Here is a 16,097-nt window from a genome sequence, read left to right on the forward strand (position 1 = left end):
TTATGGCATCGACTGAATTTTCAACTTCAAGTAAATCTTATGAGGTTTAGGCAGCCACAGCCTCTTTTTGGGCGACCTGCCCCAGTAAATGAAATCACTTTGTTTTAGCTTTGGTAAATCTCACCACAGGGAGCTTTATTTCACTTTTTTTTCAAACACATTTTTTGGCCACACACCCGTCTGAGCTGCGTGCGATGAGGTAACTTCAGGGTCGTCTTTGCATCCAGCTAGCCAGCGTCGACTGACAGCATGTGACCCGTTAAGGGAGCATCTGGAAAACGTAGCGTTTAGCGATAGCTTCAGGAAACATCTGTAAATTGTAGCTCCATAAGATAACATGTCATTTTAAAAAAAAAAAAAAAAAAGATTTTATGAAATTTGTATTGAAAAAAATTATCGTTTAAGAACTGATATTGACTGTCGGTACTGATATCGAACATTTTTGAGCCCAGTGCAGATTTTCATCTTTTCTTTTTAGATTAATTCCAGACTGGAATCTTTAACCCCCTAAAATACAAATTGCATCCTGTGTTCGTTCACCCGGACTTTGCGCTTTTTATTCTCTGCTTGCTGCCAGCAAACACATGCATGTAGTCACACACACACACACACACACACACACACACACACACACACACACACACACACACACACACACACACACACACACACACACACACACACACACACACACACACACACACACACACACTGATAACATTCTTCCCTAAAACAATGGTGCTCTTCTCTGCTTGACCCTGTTCTGTGTGTGTAATGTTCTCTTTATAACACAGGCTTGTTTGTGTGTCTGTGTGTGTGTCTGTGTGTGTCTTGTCGACCAGGCAAAGTCTCTGGAGTGGCGTTGTAAAGAGAACCATGAGCGTGGCTTCAGCTTCCTCTTCGGTCACTTCAGGAAGTTTTACCTTCCCCACATTTTTCCCAACTTCGCCATGGAAACCAGCCTCTACAACCCCATGCTGGGTCAGTGCTTTTAAGTCATTAAATACGCTACATCCAGAATGCACTGAAACACATTGACTGAACGTTAATGTTTTACTATTGTACCACGATAGAAACAATGTTTTCCTCTCGGTCTGTGTGTAGACGTGCCTCCGATGCGTCCCAAGCCGTACTACAGTGTGGTGCGAAGGGAACAGGATGGTGGTGAAACACTTTACTGCACCAAGGAGAGCTTCCTTCAGGCACGAGTCATCTTTATCCGCTGGCTGGTTTCCTTCTGGCTGGAACCACGACCCAACACATCAACACACATCCCAGGAACAGAGGGAGAGAACGTCCCCAAGAACATACAAGTGAGTAGCACACACGTATATCATGACTCGGCTGTTTTTTGCCGTACAATTAACTGAATGAACACCAATTAAGCAGATCTTCTTTTATTCAGAAATGTAGAGGGTATGATTTTTCTGACATTTAAATTTTTTCTGACAAAGACCTTCAATAAATGAATAAGGTGAGACACTGCAGAAAACAATCACCCTTTTTTGGGCTATTTGGCTTCCATAACATGTTCCCTTTCAGAATGGTGTAAATAATACTTATTTAGGTCTTTCTTTTTCTACACTTTGTGTTTTTACGTCTGTAGATTGAAATTCTGGAAGCCTGAAATCGTTTAGATGTCATTCATAGCCTGATTTATTTAAAATTGTATTCCTAAAAAAAATTCACAACATTGATTTCTTTTAAGTGACTGTTGGCAGTATTTTTGATTTATGGAGGGATTAAAAAGAGATATCCAAATTCTCTCTTAAAACCTTTGACTACAAAATTGAACAAGAATGTTCAGATTTCTGTTGTGGAAATGTATGCAAATTAGCACATATTTTATTAGATAATGCACTATTTGCATATTTAAACATAAAACCCCAGAACACTAGTAATAAAAAATATTTTTTTGTCTTGATGTAAGTAATCAACTGGGGAAATTTGACACTGATGTTGTTAAAATTTGTAACCTGTTCACCTGTAGTGTCTTTTTCTTAAATAATACAAAACGATAGACAGATGTCCATTGTGCCTCTGGTGTCTGTTCCCTTCATACTCCATGTATCTAACTCTCTCACTGTTCGCCTCCAGCGAGCGGCAGCCGGTCTGGCCGCTCGCTCGGCAGGCAGCTCAGACGACTGTGGTGGAGGGATGCGATCTGACAGCCACCTGGAAGGCAGCGGGGGCTCTTGTGGGCCAGCTGGAGGGAGCATGGGGCTCTCTGGAGGTCCAGGCGGTGTGAGTGAACCTGAACAGAGCCACTCCAACACATCTACTCTGACAGAGAGGGAGCCCAGCTCCTCCTCACTCTGCTCCATGGACGAAGAGCAGTTGACGGACATGGAGGTGGTGAGGAGGGTGCTGACCAGCTCCAGAACCAACGTCAACTTCATCACGGAGATCTTTAGACAGGTGAAGTCTGGTCACTGTGATTATTATTGTTTTCACATTGGAGGATGTAAATAAAAGGATCTGTTCATATTTTTTTCCCTGTTTCCACCTGTACAGGCGTTTCTTCTTCCCATGTGCGAGGCAGCCGCGATGCGTAAAGTGGTCCGTGTTTACCAGGAGTGGATCTCCATGGAGGACAAGCCGGTGTTCATGAAGGAGCCAGAGGAGGGCCCCTATCCCATAGCCACAGCCACCAGTCTGGATACAGGCTCTCAGCTCGGAGACAAAGAAGACGAGGTGAGAAATATCCTAAAACCAATAAATGAAATCCACTGAAATATTCAAGCAAATATTAGGACCTGTGAACATATCTTTATATCCGAATACATATGACTCTAAAAATGCCCACATCTTACAAACTTTAATGTGTGCCTTTCCCTCCCCTGATTTCCTTTTACAAATTTGAAGTCTTAGACCAATGCTGAGATAACTGTATCCATATTTCTCAAATTTTGGAAAGCTTCTTTTATGTGCGGCATAGCAATTTGCTTTCTCTCTTTTTCAGGGAATGAACAAAGTGATTGACAGCGAACTGCTGGAGTACAGTGTTCATGCTGGAGTTCAGACGACACTACAGGTATGGTTAAAGTGTCACTCTTTATCTCACTGATGCCGACACGGCGTACGCACACAAAAGTCATCGTTGCAGCATCTCGTTGCCGTTCTCTCTTGACTTTAATTCTACGATCACTTTCCCTCTTCAGGTTTTTATCACCCACTCCTCCAACGTCTTCCTTCTGGAACCAGCCAACGACATCAAGATCCTTTTAGAGGAGCACGTCGACATGTGCAAGCGAGTCCTGAACATTTACCGCAGCCTCGTCATGCATGAAACCATGGACCAGAAAACATGGTACAGAAGAACCATAACACCATCAACCACCATCCGAATACACTTCATTTGTATCATGTCGTTATTTAAACAAAGATGTATTTTTAGTTGTAAGCTTTGTGCCTGTGATGTGTGCAGGGAGCAGGTCTTACTGGTTCTGCTGAGGGTGACCGAGTCGGTGATGAAGAGACCGCCATCCATCATGCCTCCGGGGAAGAAGAACAACACCCTGTCAGGGAGACTGGCTGGGCCTATCTTTCAGGTACATTACTACCATTATATTACACTGGTTGAACTCGCTTTCAAAAGGATTGAACATAGAAACAGAGACACAGTTGTGTTCCTGGTATATAAAAATTAACGAATAGATCGAAACACTGCTGCAGTGAAAGAATGTTTTTTACTGCGGCTCAGTTTCTTGGAGACAGAATGGCTCACAGTGCTCCAAATAACTAATTATTAGAGCACTATGTACTAAATTACTATTTGCAGTAGTTGCATTCATGCCAATGCTGATATCATCTAAAAATAGTACTTTATTTGAATATGAGGTGCAATCAAAAGCTTCAAGGACTGTTATTGTTGCACACTAAAGCGCTTGGAGCAGGAGGAAGTAATTTAAGTTACGTTGCTTGCTCAACGTCAACACCTGTATTTCATGCATTTTTGTGACCACTGATATGTGCGCGTTTGCAATTTTGTCATTAACCTGAAACTTGAGCAGAGAGCATACATGAAAGTTTGGAGAACAGCAAAAAGTTGCAGGGAGCAAAATCCAGCGAGCAGGTTTGAGCCATTGTTCCACAATTCACGTCATTGGCGCCAAATATTTTCCCTCAAGGCGCCTCAGAAAGTTACAGTAGAACTTGGTGTTGACAGTCATGTCAATGAAAACCTGCCTGACGTTAAAACAGGAAGGCCACCCGGTTAATTTCTTCATTGTTATTGATTTTTTTGAAGCATTTCTTAGTTTCCGATTTCCTGAGTTTGACACAAAATTCGATGTAGATTTTCTGCTCAAGTTCATGGTGCACAAAAGCAACTGCTGGTACGTGTAACAACATTTTTTTCTGTTGATCAAGCGACGTATCATAAGCTTATTAATGACGAGTATATCTTCCTCCTGCTCCATGTGCATTGGTGTGCTGCGTTCTCTTTTTCATGACACTCTGTACTTTAGTGGTTAATTCATGGCAATATTGATATTCTCTAAAATCAGTAGTTTATCTGATGATGATCCGAGTCTTGGTTTATGAAGTATCCAGTTTGTATTCAACCCTTAAATTCAGAACACCTCAGTGTTTTAGATGATTTTGTTTGTACATTGATGCAGTTTTTTATTTCCAAACTTACACCACTGGGATGCAGTTTTTCCCACTATGACACTTATTTGTCCTCGTCTCACTCCTGCTCAGACTCTGATAGTAGCCTGGATTAAGGGGAACTTAAACGTCTACATCAGCAGAGAACTGTGGGACGACCTCCTGTCTGTCCTCTCCTCACTCACCTGCTGGGAGGAGCTGGTCACCGAGTGGTCACTCACCATGGAGACCCTCACAAAGGTACTGAAAGCTATCATATTGTCAGTATGTTGTTGCGGTGTATTGATGCCTAAATGTAGCCCAGTTCTACATAATTCAGCTCAGCACTGCTTTGAATACAGTGAGAAACGTGAAGCCACGACCATCAGGAACAGTGTTCACAAGCTCTGGGGTGTTAAAGCGGTGTTTATGTCTCTGTGTCTAAGGTGTTGGCAAGGAACCTGTACAGTGTGGATCTGAACGAGCTGCCTCTCGACAAACTCAGTGAACAGAAGCAGAAGAAACATAAAGGAAGAGGTTAGTCCGTCCCCAGCGACATGGACACACCTTCAAAAGACACCCATGATTTCCTAACAGCAGCTCTGAAGCACAGCCGCCTGTTTTTAACATCACGTTACCAGAGACAGATGATTAAAATCTATTCATGCATGATCATAATCCTCCGTTTGATGTCTGATATGCAAAAAGATGAGGGTAGAGGGCAGGCACTCCTGCTGGCGCTTTCAGTTTTGTCCTAAAAATATTTCCCAGAGATACTTAAGGAAAAATGGTGCTTTTCAAAATATAACAATCATATCTGTATATGCGACCTTTTATGCACACATACCATCATGTTACAATGTTTTCAGACACCGATAGCAAATATCCTCAAGTACCTGTGAACGTGCACTAAGACGACAACCTCTCCTAACACCGCTCCATTTCTGCTCCAGGTATCGGTTCAGAGGGCCAGCGGCAGGTCGTGGATCGTTCCTTCTCTAAAGGCTGGAGCAGAGACCAGCCAGTGCAGGCGGCAGCCATGAGGCAGCGCAGCGCCACCACCGCCGGCTCACCAGGCATCGAAAAAGCCCGCAGTATTGTCCGTCAGAAGACTGTGGGTCAGTATCTCCTCTGATGTTGAAAATTCAACTTGACAGGGATTTTTGGAAGAGCCAAAAATAACATGAAACCCTGCGACTACAATGCCAAAGTTGGAATTGTATTAGAGTACACTTTCCATTGTGAAGTCATATTGGTGGAATTTATCCACCTAGAACTCCATATATTAAACGCATGTATTTTCTTAGATTGTTTTAAAAATCAAGGATCTTTCAAACAGCAACACACACAACCAGTGAGACAGAGCCTGTCAATCACAGCATGGTATTTGCTTCAATAAACAAGACTGACCCAGTTTCTCATGATGATAAATGCGTATGACGGAGGCAAAGAGAAGGATCACATTTAAAGTGGATTATAACTTAATTAAATACAAGAATATTATTTGCAGGGTATATATTATGTGTATATATATTTAATATCCCCAAATAATTCAAAACTCACAAGATCTAAAACCTCTATGTGCTTCTCCCGTGAGAAATTAGTTCATTCATGCTAACTAACTTTTTGCAGGCATGCAGCTGTAATTTCCACGTTTCCAGTTGCATATTTTACTGCAGATGTATTTTAATATGACAGACCTGGTTGAACTTGCAGACATTTCATTTTGTTGTGACTGCAAGGTAACCGTGTATCAGACCACTGCAGTGTTGGACGTACGTATTTGAGCTGTACTAAGTGCTACGCGACCATCAGCTTCTCACTGTCTCGCTGTCTTTCCTCCAGAGCTAACCCTGTCTCACTCGTCCCTCATTTTCCCCGTCTCTTCCCCTCTACATCCCTGTTGAACCTTTTCTCTTTTCTACCCTGTTGTTCATCTGTCTTTTCACTAATTTCTTGTCTTTTTCCACAAACTTTGCTTTCAATGTTTTGTCTGTATCCCATTAATAATCGTTTCTTTTATTTATTTTACACACTCTCTCTATATCTTTTCATCACGACACTCAACTCCTTTAATATATTTTCCTTTCTGTCTCTTTCTACTATCTTCATTATTTTTTTTATTTCTGGTGTTACTATTTTACGACATTTTTTCGTTCCTTCTGCTTTGCGATCTTCACCCATTCATCCCCCCGTCTTCCACTCACCTCTTCACCTTACTTCCCGCTTCAAAAATATTATTTTTCTTTTCCTTTTTTGTTTTCCTTTTCTGTCCCACATCCTTCCCCCCTTTTTTTCTATTTCTCTTCTATCTGTTCTTCCCACTTCCTCAGCCCTGCGTAGCTGCTCTACGGGGGACTCTCTGCTGTCCTCAGCCTTTATCCGCAGTGCTAAGAGTGCTCCTGCTCTGGCTCCGCCTATTCCTGTCCTCCTCCACCACCACCACCATCACCCTTTACTACCCCCCCTTGCCGACCAGCTGGCAGGTACACAATCTTTGCACTACCTACCTGCCTGCTGCCTGGAAACTTTATAGTCGTGGACACGTGTGTCGGAAACTTTATAGTCGCGAACACGTGTGTCAGAAACAGAATCTCTGCCTTTCGTCTTGTCTCTATCGTTCTTTGTGACTTCGTATTTGTTTTTACTCAAGCAACAGTTTGCATGTTCTCCATCAGAAATCATAAAGCCTTTTTCCAACTTAGTTAGTTAGTTTTGTGTACAGAATATACAAAAATTGGTCAAAAATGATCATTTCCAACATCCCTGGGGACACGTTTTGTCCAAACAACAGGACATTTCCATTACTATAATAAAGGACAATAAAAAGCATAAAATCGTCACATTCAGAAGCTGCATCCAGCAAATTACATTTTGATTTAAAAAAATATTTACTTAAACGATTATTTAATTTGCTGATTGAGTTTCTGTCAAAACAAACACGTTCAAAGCATATAGTAGCAACTGCTTAAAGGTCATTTTTATTCATTAGAAAATACAGAAAATATATTGTAAAGTAAAGCAAATTTTACAAGTTTGCAATTGTGTCATCCTACTATCAGACTTGTGTAGTCAGAAAGAGCATGCAGAGTGAAGCATGTTCAACTTTCTAGTCCTTCAGCGGACAGATGTCTTTCACTGTTTCACTCAGTCATTTATAGAGTTAAATTGTGTGCTTGAGGAGTAAGAAATAATGACGTGGGTGTGTTGTGTTTCCTAATTGGTGCTGTCTGATTGTACAAATGCCAAACATATATTCAACGTATATACACGCTACCTGTTGTCATGTTGAGTTGGTGCATTTGAATTTTTCCCAATGACACAAATACATCTCATCTTAAGTCAAAGAATGACATCTGTCATTTTTGCTGCAAATATTTCATTTAAAGGTTTGATGTAATTTTGATTTTTTTTTTTTTTTTACCGGTTGATGGCAACATCTTGTTAACCTGTCTGCATGAAACTCGATCTACCTGTTTTCCTGTCTGAATGTGTCTCTCTGCCTGTTAATCAGGATATTTAACTTATCTGCACACACGCATGTCCCTCCGCTGTTCCATGAACTCTACATGTCTGCTTTACTTTCTGCCAGCTACAAGCATTTATTTCCCTTTCGTTTCTCTGCCACCACTGAAGTTTTATGTGATATTTTATTTGATGCCCTTTATTATTGGGGTGGAATTTAGTTTGACTCCTCCCCTTTTCTTCAGTGTGCAATGGTGATGATTTTACTTTTATATCGTGTTTGTTGCTTTTTTTTGTGATAGTCTCTTATAGATAATAAGCTTTATAAAAATCTGCATTTAAGTTCAACATCCAGTCAAAGTGAAAACTGCAAAATGGACGTAAACAACTTTTTTTTTTTATCTTTCTTCACCTACCAGACCTTGAGGACCCGCCAATCACGCTGACATCTCGCACCTCTCGGATGCGCCACTCGTCCCAGAGTGAGGAGGCCCCCCCCACATCCTGCTCTGAGGTCTTCCAGGCCGTCGCGTGTGACCTGGACGCGCCGGCCCTGTCTTCCCTCGCAAGGAGCAGCAGTGCCTCTGACATCATGGAGCCTTTCATTGCAGAGCGGGTCAAAGGTGAAGAACCTCAGAGGGATCCCGCTTCGATCCCGAATCCTCCCCACAACCACTCCACAACTTCTTCCTCACTCGCAGCCAACAGCCACGCAGCGCATCCACTCTCACAACCCCTCACCCCCCTCTCCCACCCCTCTTACCTTCCCCAACGGTGTCGTGTCTTCGTCCTCAGAGAGACCGGATGATAGTGGTGTTTATGACCAATTCTGGCTCAAGTGTGGCTCTCAGAGCCGAGGTTCTAGTTCTGATTGGGTCAGCGACTGGGACTCCGCCTTCACCTTGTCATCTGAAAAAGAAATCGATGCAGAAGAGGGTGAAATCGGGGCTGGGGTAGAGGAGGATGATTTGTTCTCCTCTATTAGGGACTACCTCACTCACAAAGGTGGAGAGAGGAAGCAGGAGGCTGGAGAGAGAGATAGTCCCGGTCATTCATTAGAGAGCAGTGTTACTTCACCTCCACTGGTGCAAACAGGGGTAGCTAGAGCGCAGCTAGAATACACAGGGCAGGCAGGAGAGGTGAAACAGGTGGTAAGAGAAGACAGACAGGTAAGTAAACCAGTAAGACACAGCAGTGTGGATTCCACAGAGGAGAATGAGGCAGAACAGCGGAGTATCTACGAGTGTCTGGAGCTGCAGTGTCAGTGGCCATCGCCCAGTGCCAGGGGGAGCGCCAGCTTAGAGAGAAACACGGGGGAGAAAAGAGGAGCGGGAGGAAACACTGAAAAGGCATCAGATTGTAAAAGGAAAGGTGACATGTGGAGCGAAAAAAGAGAAGAGAAACAAGATGATAAAAAAGAGGCATCAGGAAATGGCAGGTCCAGTTTAATTAGACAAGATACTAACGTAGTTGAATCTAGCGTTGAATCGACTGCCCAAACTTCAGACCCGAATAAGACCAAGATGTCCCGTAGTATCGCCAAGAGGCACCACTCTGGGGGCGTTCATGTCAGCTTCCGGCCCTCAACCGAGTCCGTGCAGTTCCACAACCCTCTCGAGAACAAGGAGGCCCACTGGAAAGCCCGGCTGCGCCGCCTCAGTCACTTCCACACACACAGCCACTCCGCTGGGGAGAGGCCAGGGGCTGGAGCTGGGGTGGGTTCGGGGGGGAAGCTGGGAGGAGGGGGTGCAGGTAAGTTTGCTTCTGTGGCTGGAATTGGCCATAGAACAGGGGCACATGAAAAGTCTGGGACTGTTATGGATAGCGGCGGGGCAGGGTGCCCCACAGGCGGTGGAGGACTGGAGAACAGGGCGGGGACTGGAGGGGACAAGGACAAGCAGCATCCTGGATCCTGTGTGGGGTCCAGCCTGAGCACCGAGGTCCACTCGGATGTATCATCCAGTAGTTCGGGCTCCTCAGGCGTGTCGTCAGGAGTGCGCGGACGCTTAGGACGCTCCGCCTTGCGCTCTCGAGTCTCCCGCTCCCGCTCCCAGGAACCGGGAAGCACTGCCTCGCGACACCACCAGGGGGCTCTCCTCGGTGGCGTCTATAAGACCGTCGTTCACGCTCTGTCCTCCAAGCCTCGGCCCCGAGGTCAGGGGTCATCCCAAGGCTCGTCACCACAGCGGCAGGGCCGGGCCGCCATGGGTGACGCATCACTAAGGGATCTCTACTCCCACGTCCTGGGCTACTTTGGACGAAAGACGTCCACGCCAGGTGAGGATCGCGACGAACGAAGGACACAACAGATAGAACCACCGCGGAAAGACAGATACTCACCAATACACAAACACCAACAACTTTCTTTTTCTTTTTGGCTGTTTTTAACTGGTTTGTTATAATGGAATGATATTTTTTGGCTGAAACTCATCATCTTGCTGGACTGAAATTCAAACTCCCTGTTGATGTTTCCTCTTGAACGTAGCCCCTCCTCCAGCCTGCCACCTGTCCAGGACCCCACCCCCCCACCATACCTTCCCACTTCTCTACCTCAGAAGTTCCCTCCCTCCTCCTTCTCCTCTCTTCTTTTTCTAAGGGTTTTTGGGATTTTAACTTTCTCACCTCCTTCCCCTGTTCTCCACCTCCTCCCTCTCCTCGATGTTGCATGCGGCCTCCTCGCGCCTCCTTGCCTCCTCCCTGGACTCCGGCCCCTCTTCACCTGCACAGAAGAAAAACTACAATCTACAGAAAAGCACAACTGTCTGTAGAAAAGATTAAAAAAAGAGCTGACAAAAAGAAAACTGACATGGCTATACATAGTGCCCTCCAGAAAGATTCCAGTTGTTTTGTGGCATTTCCCTTTTTCTTATTTTTTTTATTTTTATTTTTATTTTTATAAAAGGATTATAAAGGGAACAGTATTTTATTTTAGAAGTACATATACACACATTTTCAGTAGATGGAGTGTAAAAATATTGCTGTAGTTCATTCTCACACCACTAGAAGGCAGCATAAGACCTTGTGAGAACGGCGATATTGATAATAGTGGTATATACATAGAATTTGAATGGGGGAAACAAAAATAGGTATAAACTTTCAAATTGGCATTAAAGAATGGTTGTTTGCTGTATATGCTGCCAAGGGATGATATCAATTATGCAACGTATAATTGGTCAACTGCACATTCAGCAGTCTAAATGCCCTTTTTCTGTTCATTCGAATCCTCAGTTTGGGGTTTAAGGTTTTGTCTTGAGGTTCAGATATTTGATAAGAACAGTGATTCATCTCCTGAATCCGTGTTGATGTGGTCTTACTTTTTGTTTTGTTTTTTTTGCCTTGTCTTACTTTATTTAGGTGTATTGCTTAGCAGCTTGTGCCAAATGGCAGCTACATGTTTGTTTGGTTTGTCTACTTATTTGCCAATCAAGGCCAGATAAATTTTCTACATCATAGTTAAATTATATAACGGATAATATTCTTGAATTGATTAATAACATTGAGATCAAATTCACCTTCACACTTTTGCAATTACACTGAAGTCATTGAGCTTTACTCATCTGGTACTGCTTGAAGACTAAAACCAGATTTTCTGTGCTGTAATTGGTTGTCTGTTTGTCGAACTCATTAATCTCTTGACTGCTGATGATTTCTACGTAATCTACACACTTGACCACACAACTTCACAGTGTGGTCAACCATGATTTGCATGTCTGCGCTCAGTCCATTAGTCCCATTTATTGAGTCTACAAATCCGTTCCACATTGAAGTCCTTTTTTTTTTTTTTTTTTTAAATTGGCACGTCTCAGCTGTGATGTGCTGCATCATTCCTGCCGTATTTGTTTCCTCACAGCTGCTGGTTCTTTTACCGAGCTGCACGAGGAGTATGGGATGAGATAGCACAAGCAGCTTGTGGATCAGAAACATTGCATTGCCAAGTCATCAATCTCTCTTATAGTTTCCTCACTGAGTTGATTTGGCTCTCAATTGTCCCTGCCGTCACAGCCCTGGTAGTGTTGATGAGCTGAACATATACAGAAGATGCAAATATTCAGGCCACAAATCACCAGAGACAAGTTGTCAAGTCTGTGAAGCCACGTTAGAGGGCAAAGGCTGTGTAAAATACAACTAACATTACAGCTCAGCATGCTCAAAGTGCTTCTTGCTAGAACCACCCTTTCATGCTGCAGCCCTGTTGAGATATACATTGTATTTGTAGACACGAGTATTTATTAATACAAACTTTAATGGTACAATATTATTACTGAGAAACGGTATTGTTTTTCACCTCACTCCTGTTGCTATTGGTGATGGCCTTGCAAATAACCATTACAGTTAAATAGTCCATCAGTAGACAGACGGCGAGATTCATGATATCTAACATCTGGGCTGCATGAGATGTCTGAATAACACACTAACTGTAGGTGTGAGTATGCAGAAAGATGGAGAGTCATTTGATTGGTTAGCTGTTGGGTTTGTTTGCTGCCACAGTGTTCTCTATATGATCACAGTAGCAAGATGCTGATTCTTGTGAGAAGCAGCTTCAATGTTAGAGATGGAGTTGCTGGTGGACGGAGCTTTCTGTGTGTTCAGAGCAGGTGTTCCCCGGGTGATGAATCATTGTACCTGCAGGCCATTGCATTTTGAACAAAGCTCGTCTTGTTCTGTGGTGAGTGGTCACGGTGTTGCCATAAATTCAAGAAGGTGGCAGCACAGTATATAGTTTCATCCTGTATTCAGTAACTGATCTTTATCGACCAACGTTCTGGTATTGAACTGTGGAAGCAAACAAACTCTTGTCAACTCTCGTCAGCCGCAGCTTCAGGAATTACAGACTGGTTGGTTGATACTGAACACAGCAGATTTACTCCCATCTGATTTTAAGTTGATTCATGCTCTCTGCTGTCATTGCTTCCAAGTTAACAGCAGTATTACCCATAGTAACATATCCGCACTAATGCAGGCCTCCGGTTTGCTGCTTGTTCGGACCTAACAAGGTGATTCTGTCTCTCTCGCTATTTGTGCATGGTGTGAAATAACTCCTGCATTGCTTTTCTGGTGGATTTTGATGTGCCTGCTGTTGTCTTTTTTTTTTTTTTTTTTTTTTTTCCAAACCATAGTCCTCTTTAATAACCTCAAGACCTCCAGTACATACACATCAGAACTGCTTTTACAATTCAGAGAAAATTCACAAGTCAAATTTACATTGCTCTTGATATTGTGACATTTTTATGTAACATCTGATCACTTCTGCAGTAAATAACGTAAGGTGGCTAATAATGCTGCAAGGATGGGAGGTGTTGGGGAAAACGGCACCAGTTACTGGTCAAAAACAAAACGTCACCAGATCCCTGATTTAGTCTTATACAACACACATTGATGGAGTTTCACAGCAAGTCAGACCTGATTACATTATGATGTTACAACTTGCTTATTGCTCATAGTTTTACCTGTCAGCTGTTTGTGTGGGTAAGCATCATGTACGGTCTCTGTGTGTTTTCACTTTTCTCTCTCCATTTATTCATCTATATCTCACCTATGTCGATCTGTGAGTGTTCTTTTTCATCATCTCTCTGTGCATATATATCTGTGTGTGTGTGTTTTTGTGTGTGTTCTTGACTTTAACTATTGTAATCTATCTACAGATGTCTTAATGGTTGTGTGCGTGCGTGTGTGTGCGTGTGCGTGCAGCCAACAAAGAAGAAGTGGTCCAGAAGGCCCGTCCCGTCTCCAGTGACGTAGGAAGCAGCAACCCGAACTTCTCGGACCTCATGGATGAGTTTATCCAGGAGAGACTGCGGACCAAGGGAACAATGGTGAGGATAACACACACGCACACACACACACTGATGAAATATTCAAGTGTGAGAAAACATAGAAGCTACAAAACACCTCTTTCCTCTTTGATACGCAGGGTCGCCGTGGCAGCAGCCCGGGAAGTCTGGAGATTCCCCGGGACCTGCCGGAGCTCCTGGAGGCTGGTCAGAATCCAGGGTCGCGACCCTCAGATGACCTTCGGCCCGCTGATGATCCGGGGGTTCCTTCAGAGTGGACATCACCTGCTAGTGCCAGCGGTTCTGATGTCATTAGCTCCGACAGCCAATCCGACTCCTTCAATGCCTTTCAGTACTCCACCTCCAAATTTGATAGTAAGGAACAGCACAACAGTTTATTGCTGATACACCACAGAATGTGACCCTGCTACAGTTTTTTTCTATTAAACTATTGTGATGTGACTTGTCAGAAATGTTCAAAATGAAAGGAAATCATAGCATATATGATATCATATAGAATGAATATAAATACCTTTTATTATATGCCAAGATAAACTGAAAAAAGAAAGCAGATAAACACTCCAGTGGTAATATTAAAACAGAAAAATATTGATCTTACTTCTTAAAGGAATATTCCCTCTATAACACTAAGGCATCTGCTCCTGTTGCACTATGTATAACAGATTTGTTCGGATAAATTTTCTTTTTTTTTTTTTTTTTCCAGATTTTCCTTTTAGTTCAGAAACATGTGGAGGAGGAGTTGGATCTGGAGGAGGAGGCCGAGGCAGCTCTCTGGATCAGGACAGCCTGGGCGGAGGCGGGACTGGTGAAGAACATGAAGTAGCCAGTTTGACGACACTTCACATCGACTCAGAGACCAGCAGCCTCAGCCACACGGTCACAGTCACCGGTACGTACATAACATCACCACCTAGCTGGATATCTGTAGATATACTGCACCAGCACCTTTAATACTGCCTATTTATACCATGTTGAGACCGCTAAATACTCTTGTTGTACACATAAAATATATTTTGAAAATAATTTGCATTGTAAATAGTTGTTCGTAACATTTAATATGAAAGCGCATGTCATCTAAATACATTTCTCTGTGTTCTTCTGTAAACGCTTTACATAAGCTATAGTTTAACCTGATCTTTTTATTTGAATTCAAGCCTATAAAATGTTAATAATTTTTTTTCCTTTAGCCTCCTGCGTAACAAAATGTTACACCTCCACTAATATCAGAGTTAGATGACGCTACACCTCATAAAAGTAATACAAAAAAATAAAGTACAGTTTTAGCTGATACCATCAGAAACACAACGACCCAAAACAAACAGCAGACATTCAGTTCTTTGGCTGCGTCATCAACAGTTGTTTATACTTACTCCCTGTTCTCCTTGTCGTGTGTTCACCTCCTCGTCTAGGCTCGGAGAGCGCGTCGCCCATGCATTCCCTCGGTGGCTCTCGCTCCCAGACACCCTCCCCTGCCACGCTGACGGCAGAACACCCCGATCACACACACTCCCATTCGCACACACACTTACAGCTGGACCAGAAACTCCACAACTCTGTCCTGCAGACCCCGGATGATCTGGGTAACAGTCACGCACACTAACATAAACATGTACTTTCAAATAACATTTTGTTGCGAAGTATAATAATTATGGAAAGTGCCACGTTGTTTTTCTTGCTCTCATGTCTTTTAATGAGGCGAGAATCACTGAATGATTCATTTATTGATTGTAGAAACAAGTGAGTTCCCCAGCGAGGACTGCAGCGTGATGGCAGGCGGTTCTCTGACTGGATGGCATGCGGATGTGGCCACGGTGATGTGGCGGAGGATGCTGGGTATCTTGGGGGATGTCAACAGCATCAAGGACCCAGAGATTCACGCTCAGGTCTTTGACTACCTGTGTGAACTGTGGCAAAACCTGGCTAAGGTGAGTACTGATACACACCTGTCACCCAACACTTTATAAAATGGGCTGAGTTGGTAAAAAAATTTGCATTTCTCTTCTCAGATCAGAGATAATTTGGGCATTTCTCTGGACAACCAGTCCTCTCCCGCACCACCAGGTCTGATCCCTCCCCTGAGGATTCTCACCCCTTGGCTCTTCAAGGTAGGTGTGATGAAGAGGTCACAATAGGAGGTATAATACTCAAGTTTTGCCACTTATGAGAATTAGGACAATCTGTGTCAATGTTGTATAGATAATTCCACACTTGATCACTTTCCCTGATTAAATAGCAATGCAGATGGATTTT

At 43.3% G+C, this 16,097-nt stretch overlaps 2 protein-coding genes across 6 annotated transcripts in view; both read left to right on the forward strand.

Annotated features, from left to right (window-relative positions):
- ralgapa1 (Ral GTPase activating protein catalytic subunit alpha 1) overlaps positions 1–16,097 on the forward strand; it is a 63,148-nt gene that overhangs the window by 5,283 nt on the left and 41,768 nt on the right. For 4 of the 5 annotated variants that reach the window (XM_069717853.1, XM_069717851.1, XM_069717849.1 and 1 more), the window contains exons 8-25: positions 843–981; positions 1,105–1,313; positions 2,098–2,418; positions 2,515–2,694; positions 2,963–3,034; positions 3,162–3,310; positions 3,428–3,551; positions 4,705–4,851; positions 5,037–5,127; positions 5,544–5,708; positions 6,924–7,076; positions 8,475–8,678; positions 13,744–13,868; positions 13,967–14,201; positions 14,551–14,736; positions 15,257–15,427; positions 15,579–15,772; positions 15,854–15,952. In XM_069717853.1, the coding sequence (XP_069573954.1) occupies positions 843–981; positions 1,105–1,313; positions 2,098–2,418; positions 2,515–2,694; positions 2,963–3,034; positions 3,162–3,310; positions 3,428–3,551; positions 4,705–4,851; positions 5,037–5,127; positions 5,544–5,708; positions 6,924–7,076; positions 8,475–8,678; positions 13,744–13,868; positions 13,967–14,201; positions 14,551–14,736; positions 15,257–15,427; positions 15,579–15,772; positions 15,854–15,952 (2,964 nt within the window). The remainder of the gene's footprint in view (positions 1–842; positions 982–1,104; positions 1,314–2,097; positions 2,419–2,514; positions 2,695–2,962; positions 3,035–3,161; positions 3,311–3,427; positions 3,552–4,704; positions 4,852–5,036; positions 5,128–5,543; positions 5,709–6,923; positions 7,077–8,474; positions 8,679–13,743; positions 13,869–13,966; positions 14,202–14,550; positions 14,737–15,256; positions 15,428–15,578; positions 15,773–15,853; positions 15,953–16,097) is intronic. The other variant, XM_069717852.1, reaches the window with a different exon arrangement.
- LOC138632358 (filaggrin-like) lies at positions 8,685–11,952 on the forward strand (the record flags this gene model as incomplete). The annotated part of the gene is made up of 2 exons (XM_069717864.1): positions 8,685–10,332; positions 11,906–11,952. Coding segments are annotated over 2 exons (1,695 nt in total), but the record flags the coding sequence as incomplete, so codon positions are not given.

The sequence above is a fragment of the Brachyistius frenatus genome, unplaced genomic scaffold (genome assembly GCF_029030835.1).
Source record: "Brachyistius frenatus isolate BFR_SWC_R1_liver_20210118 unplaced genomic scaffold, ASM2903083v1 Contig_182, whole genome shotgun sequence".
Taxonomy (NCBI): Eukaryota; Metazoa; Chordata; class Actinopteri; family Embiotocidae; genus Brachyistius; species Brachyistius frenatus.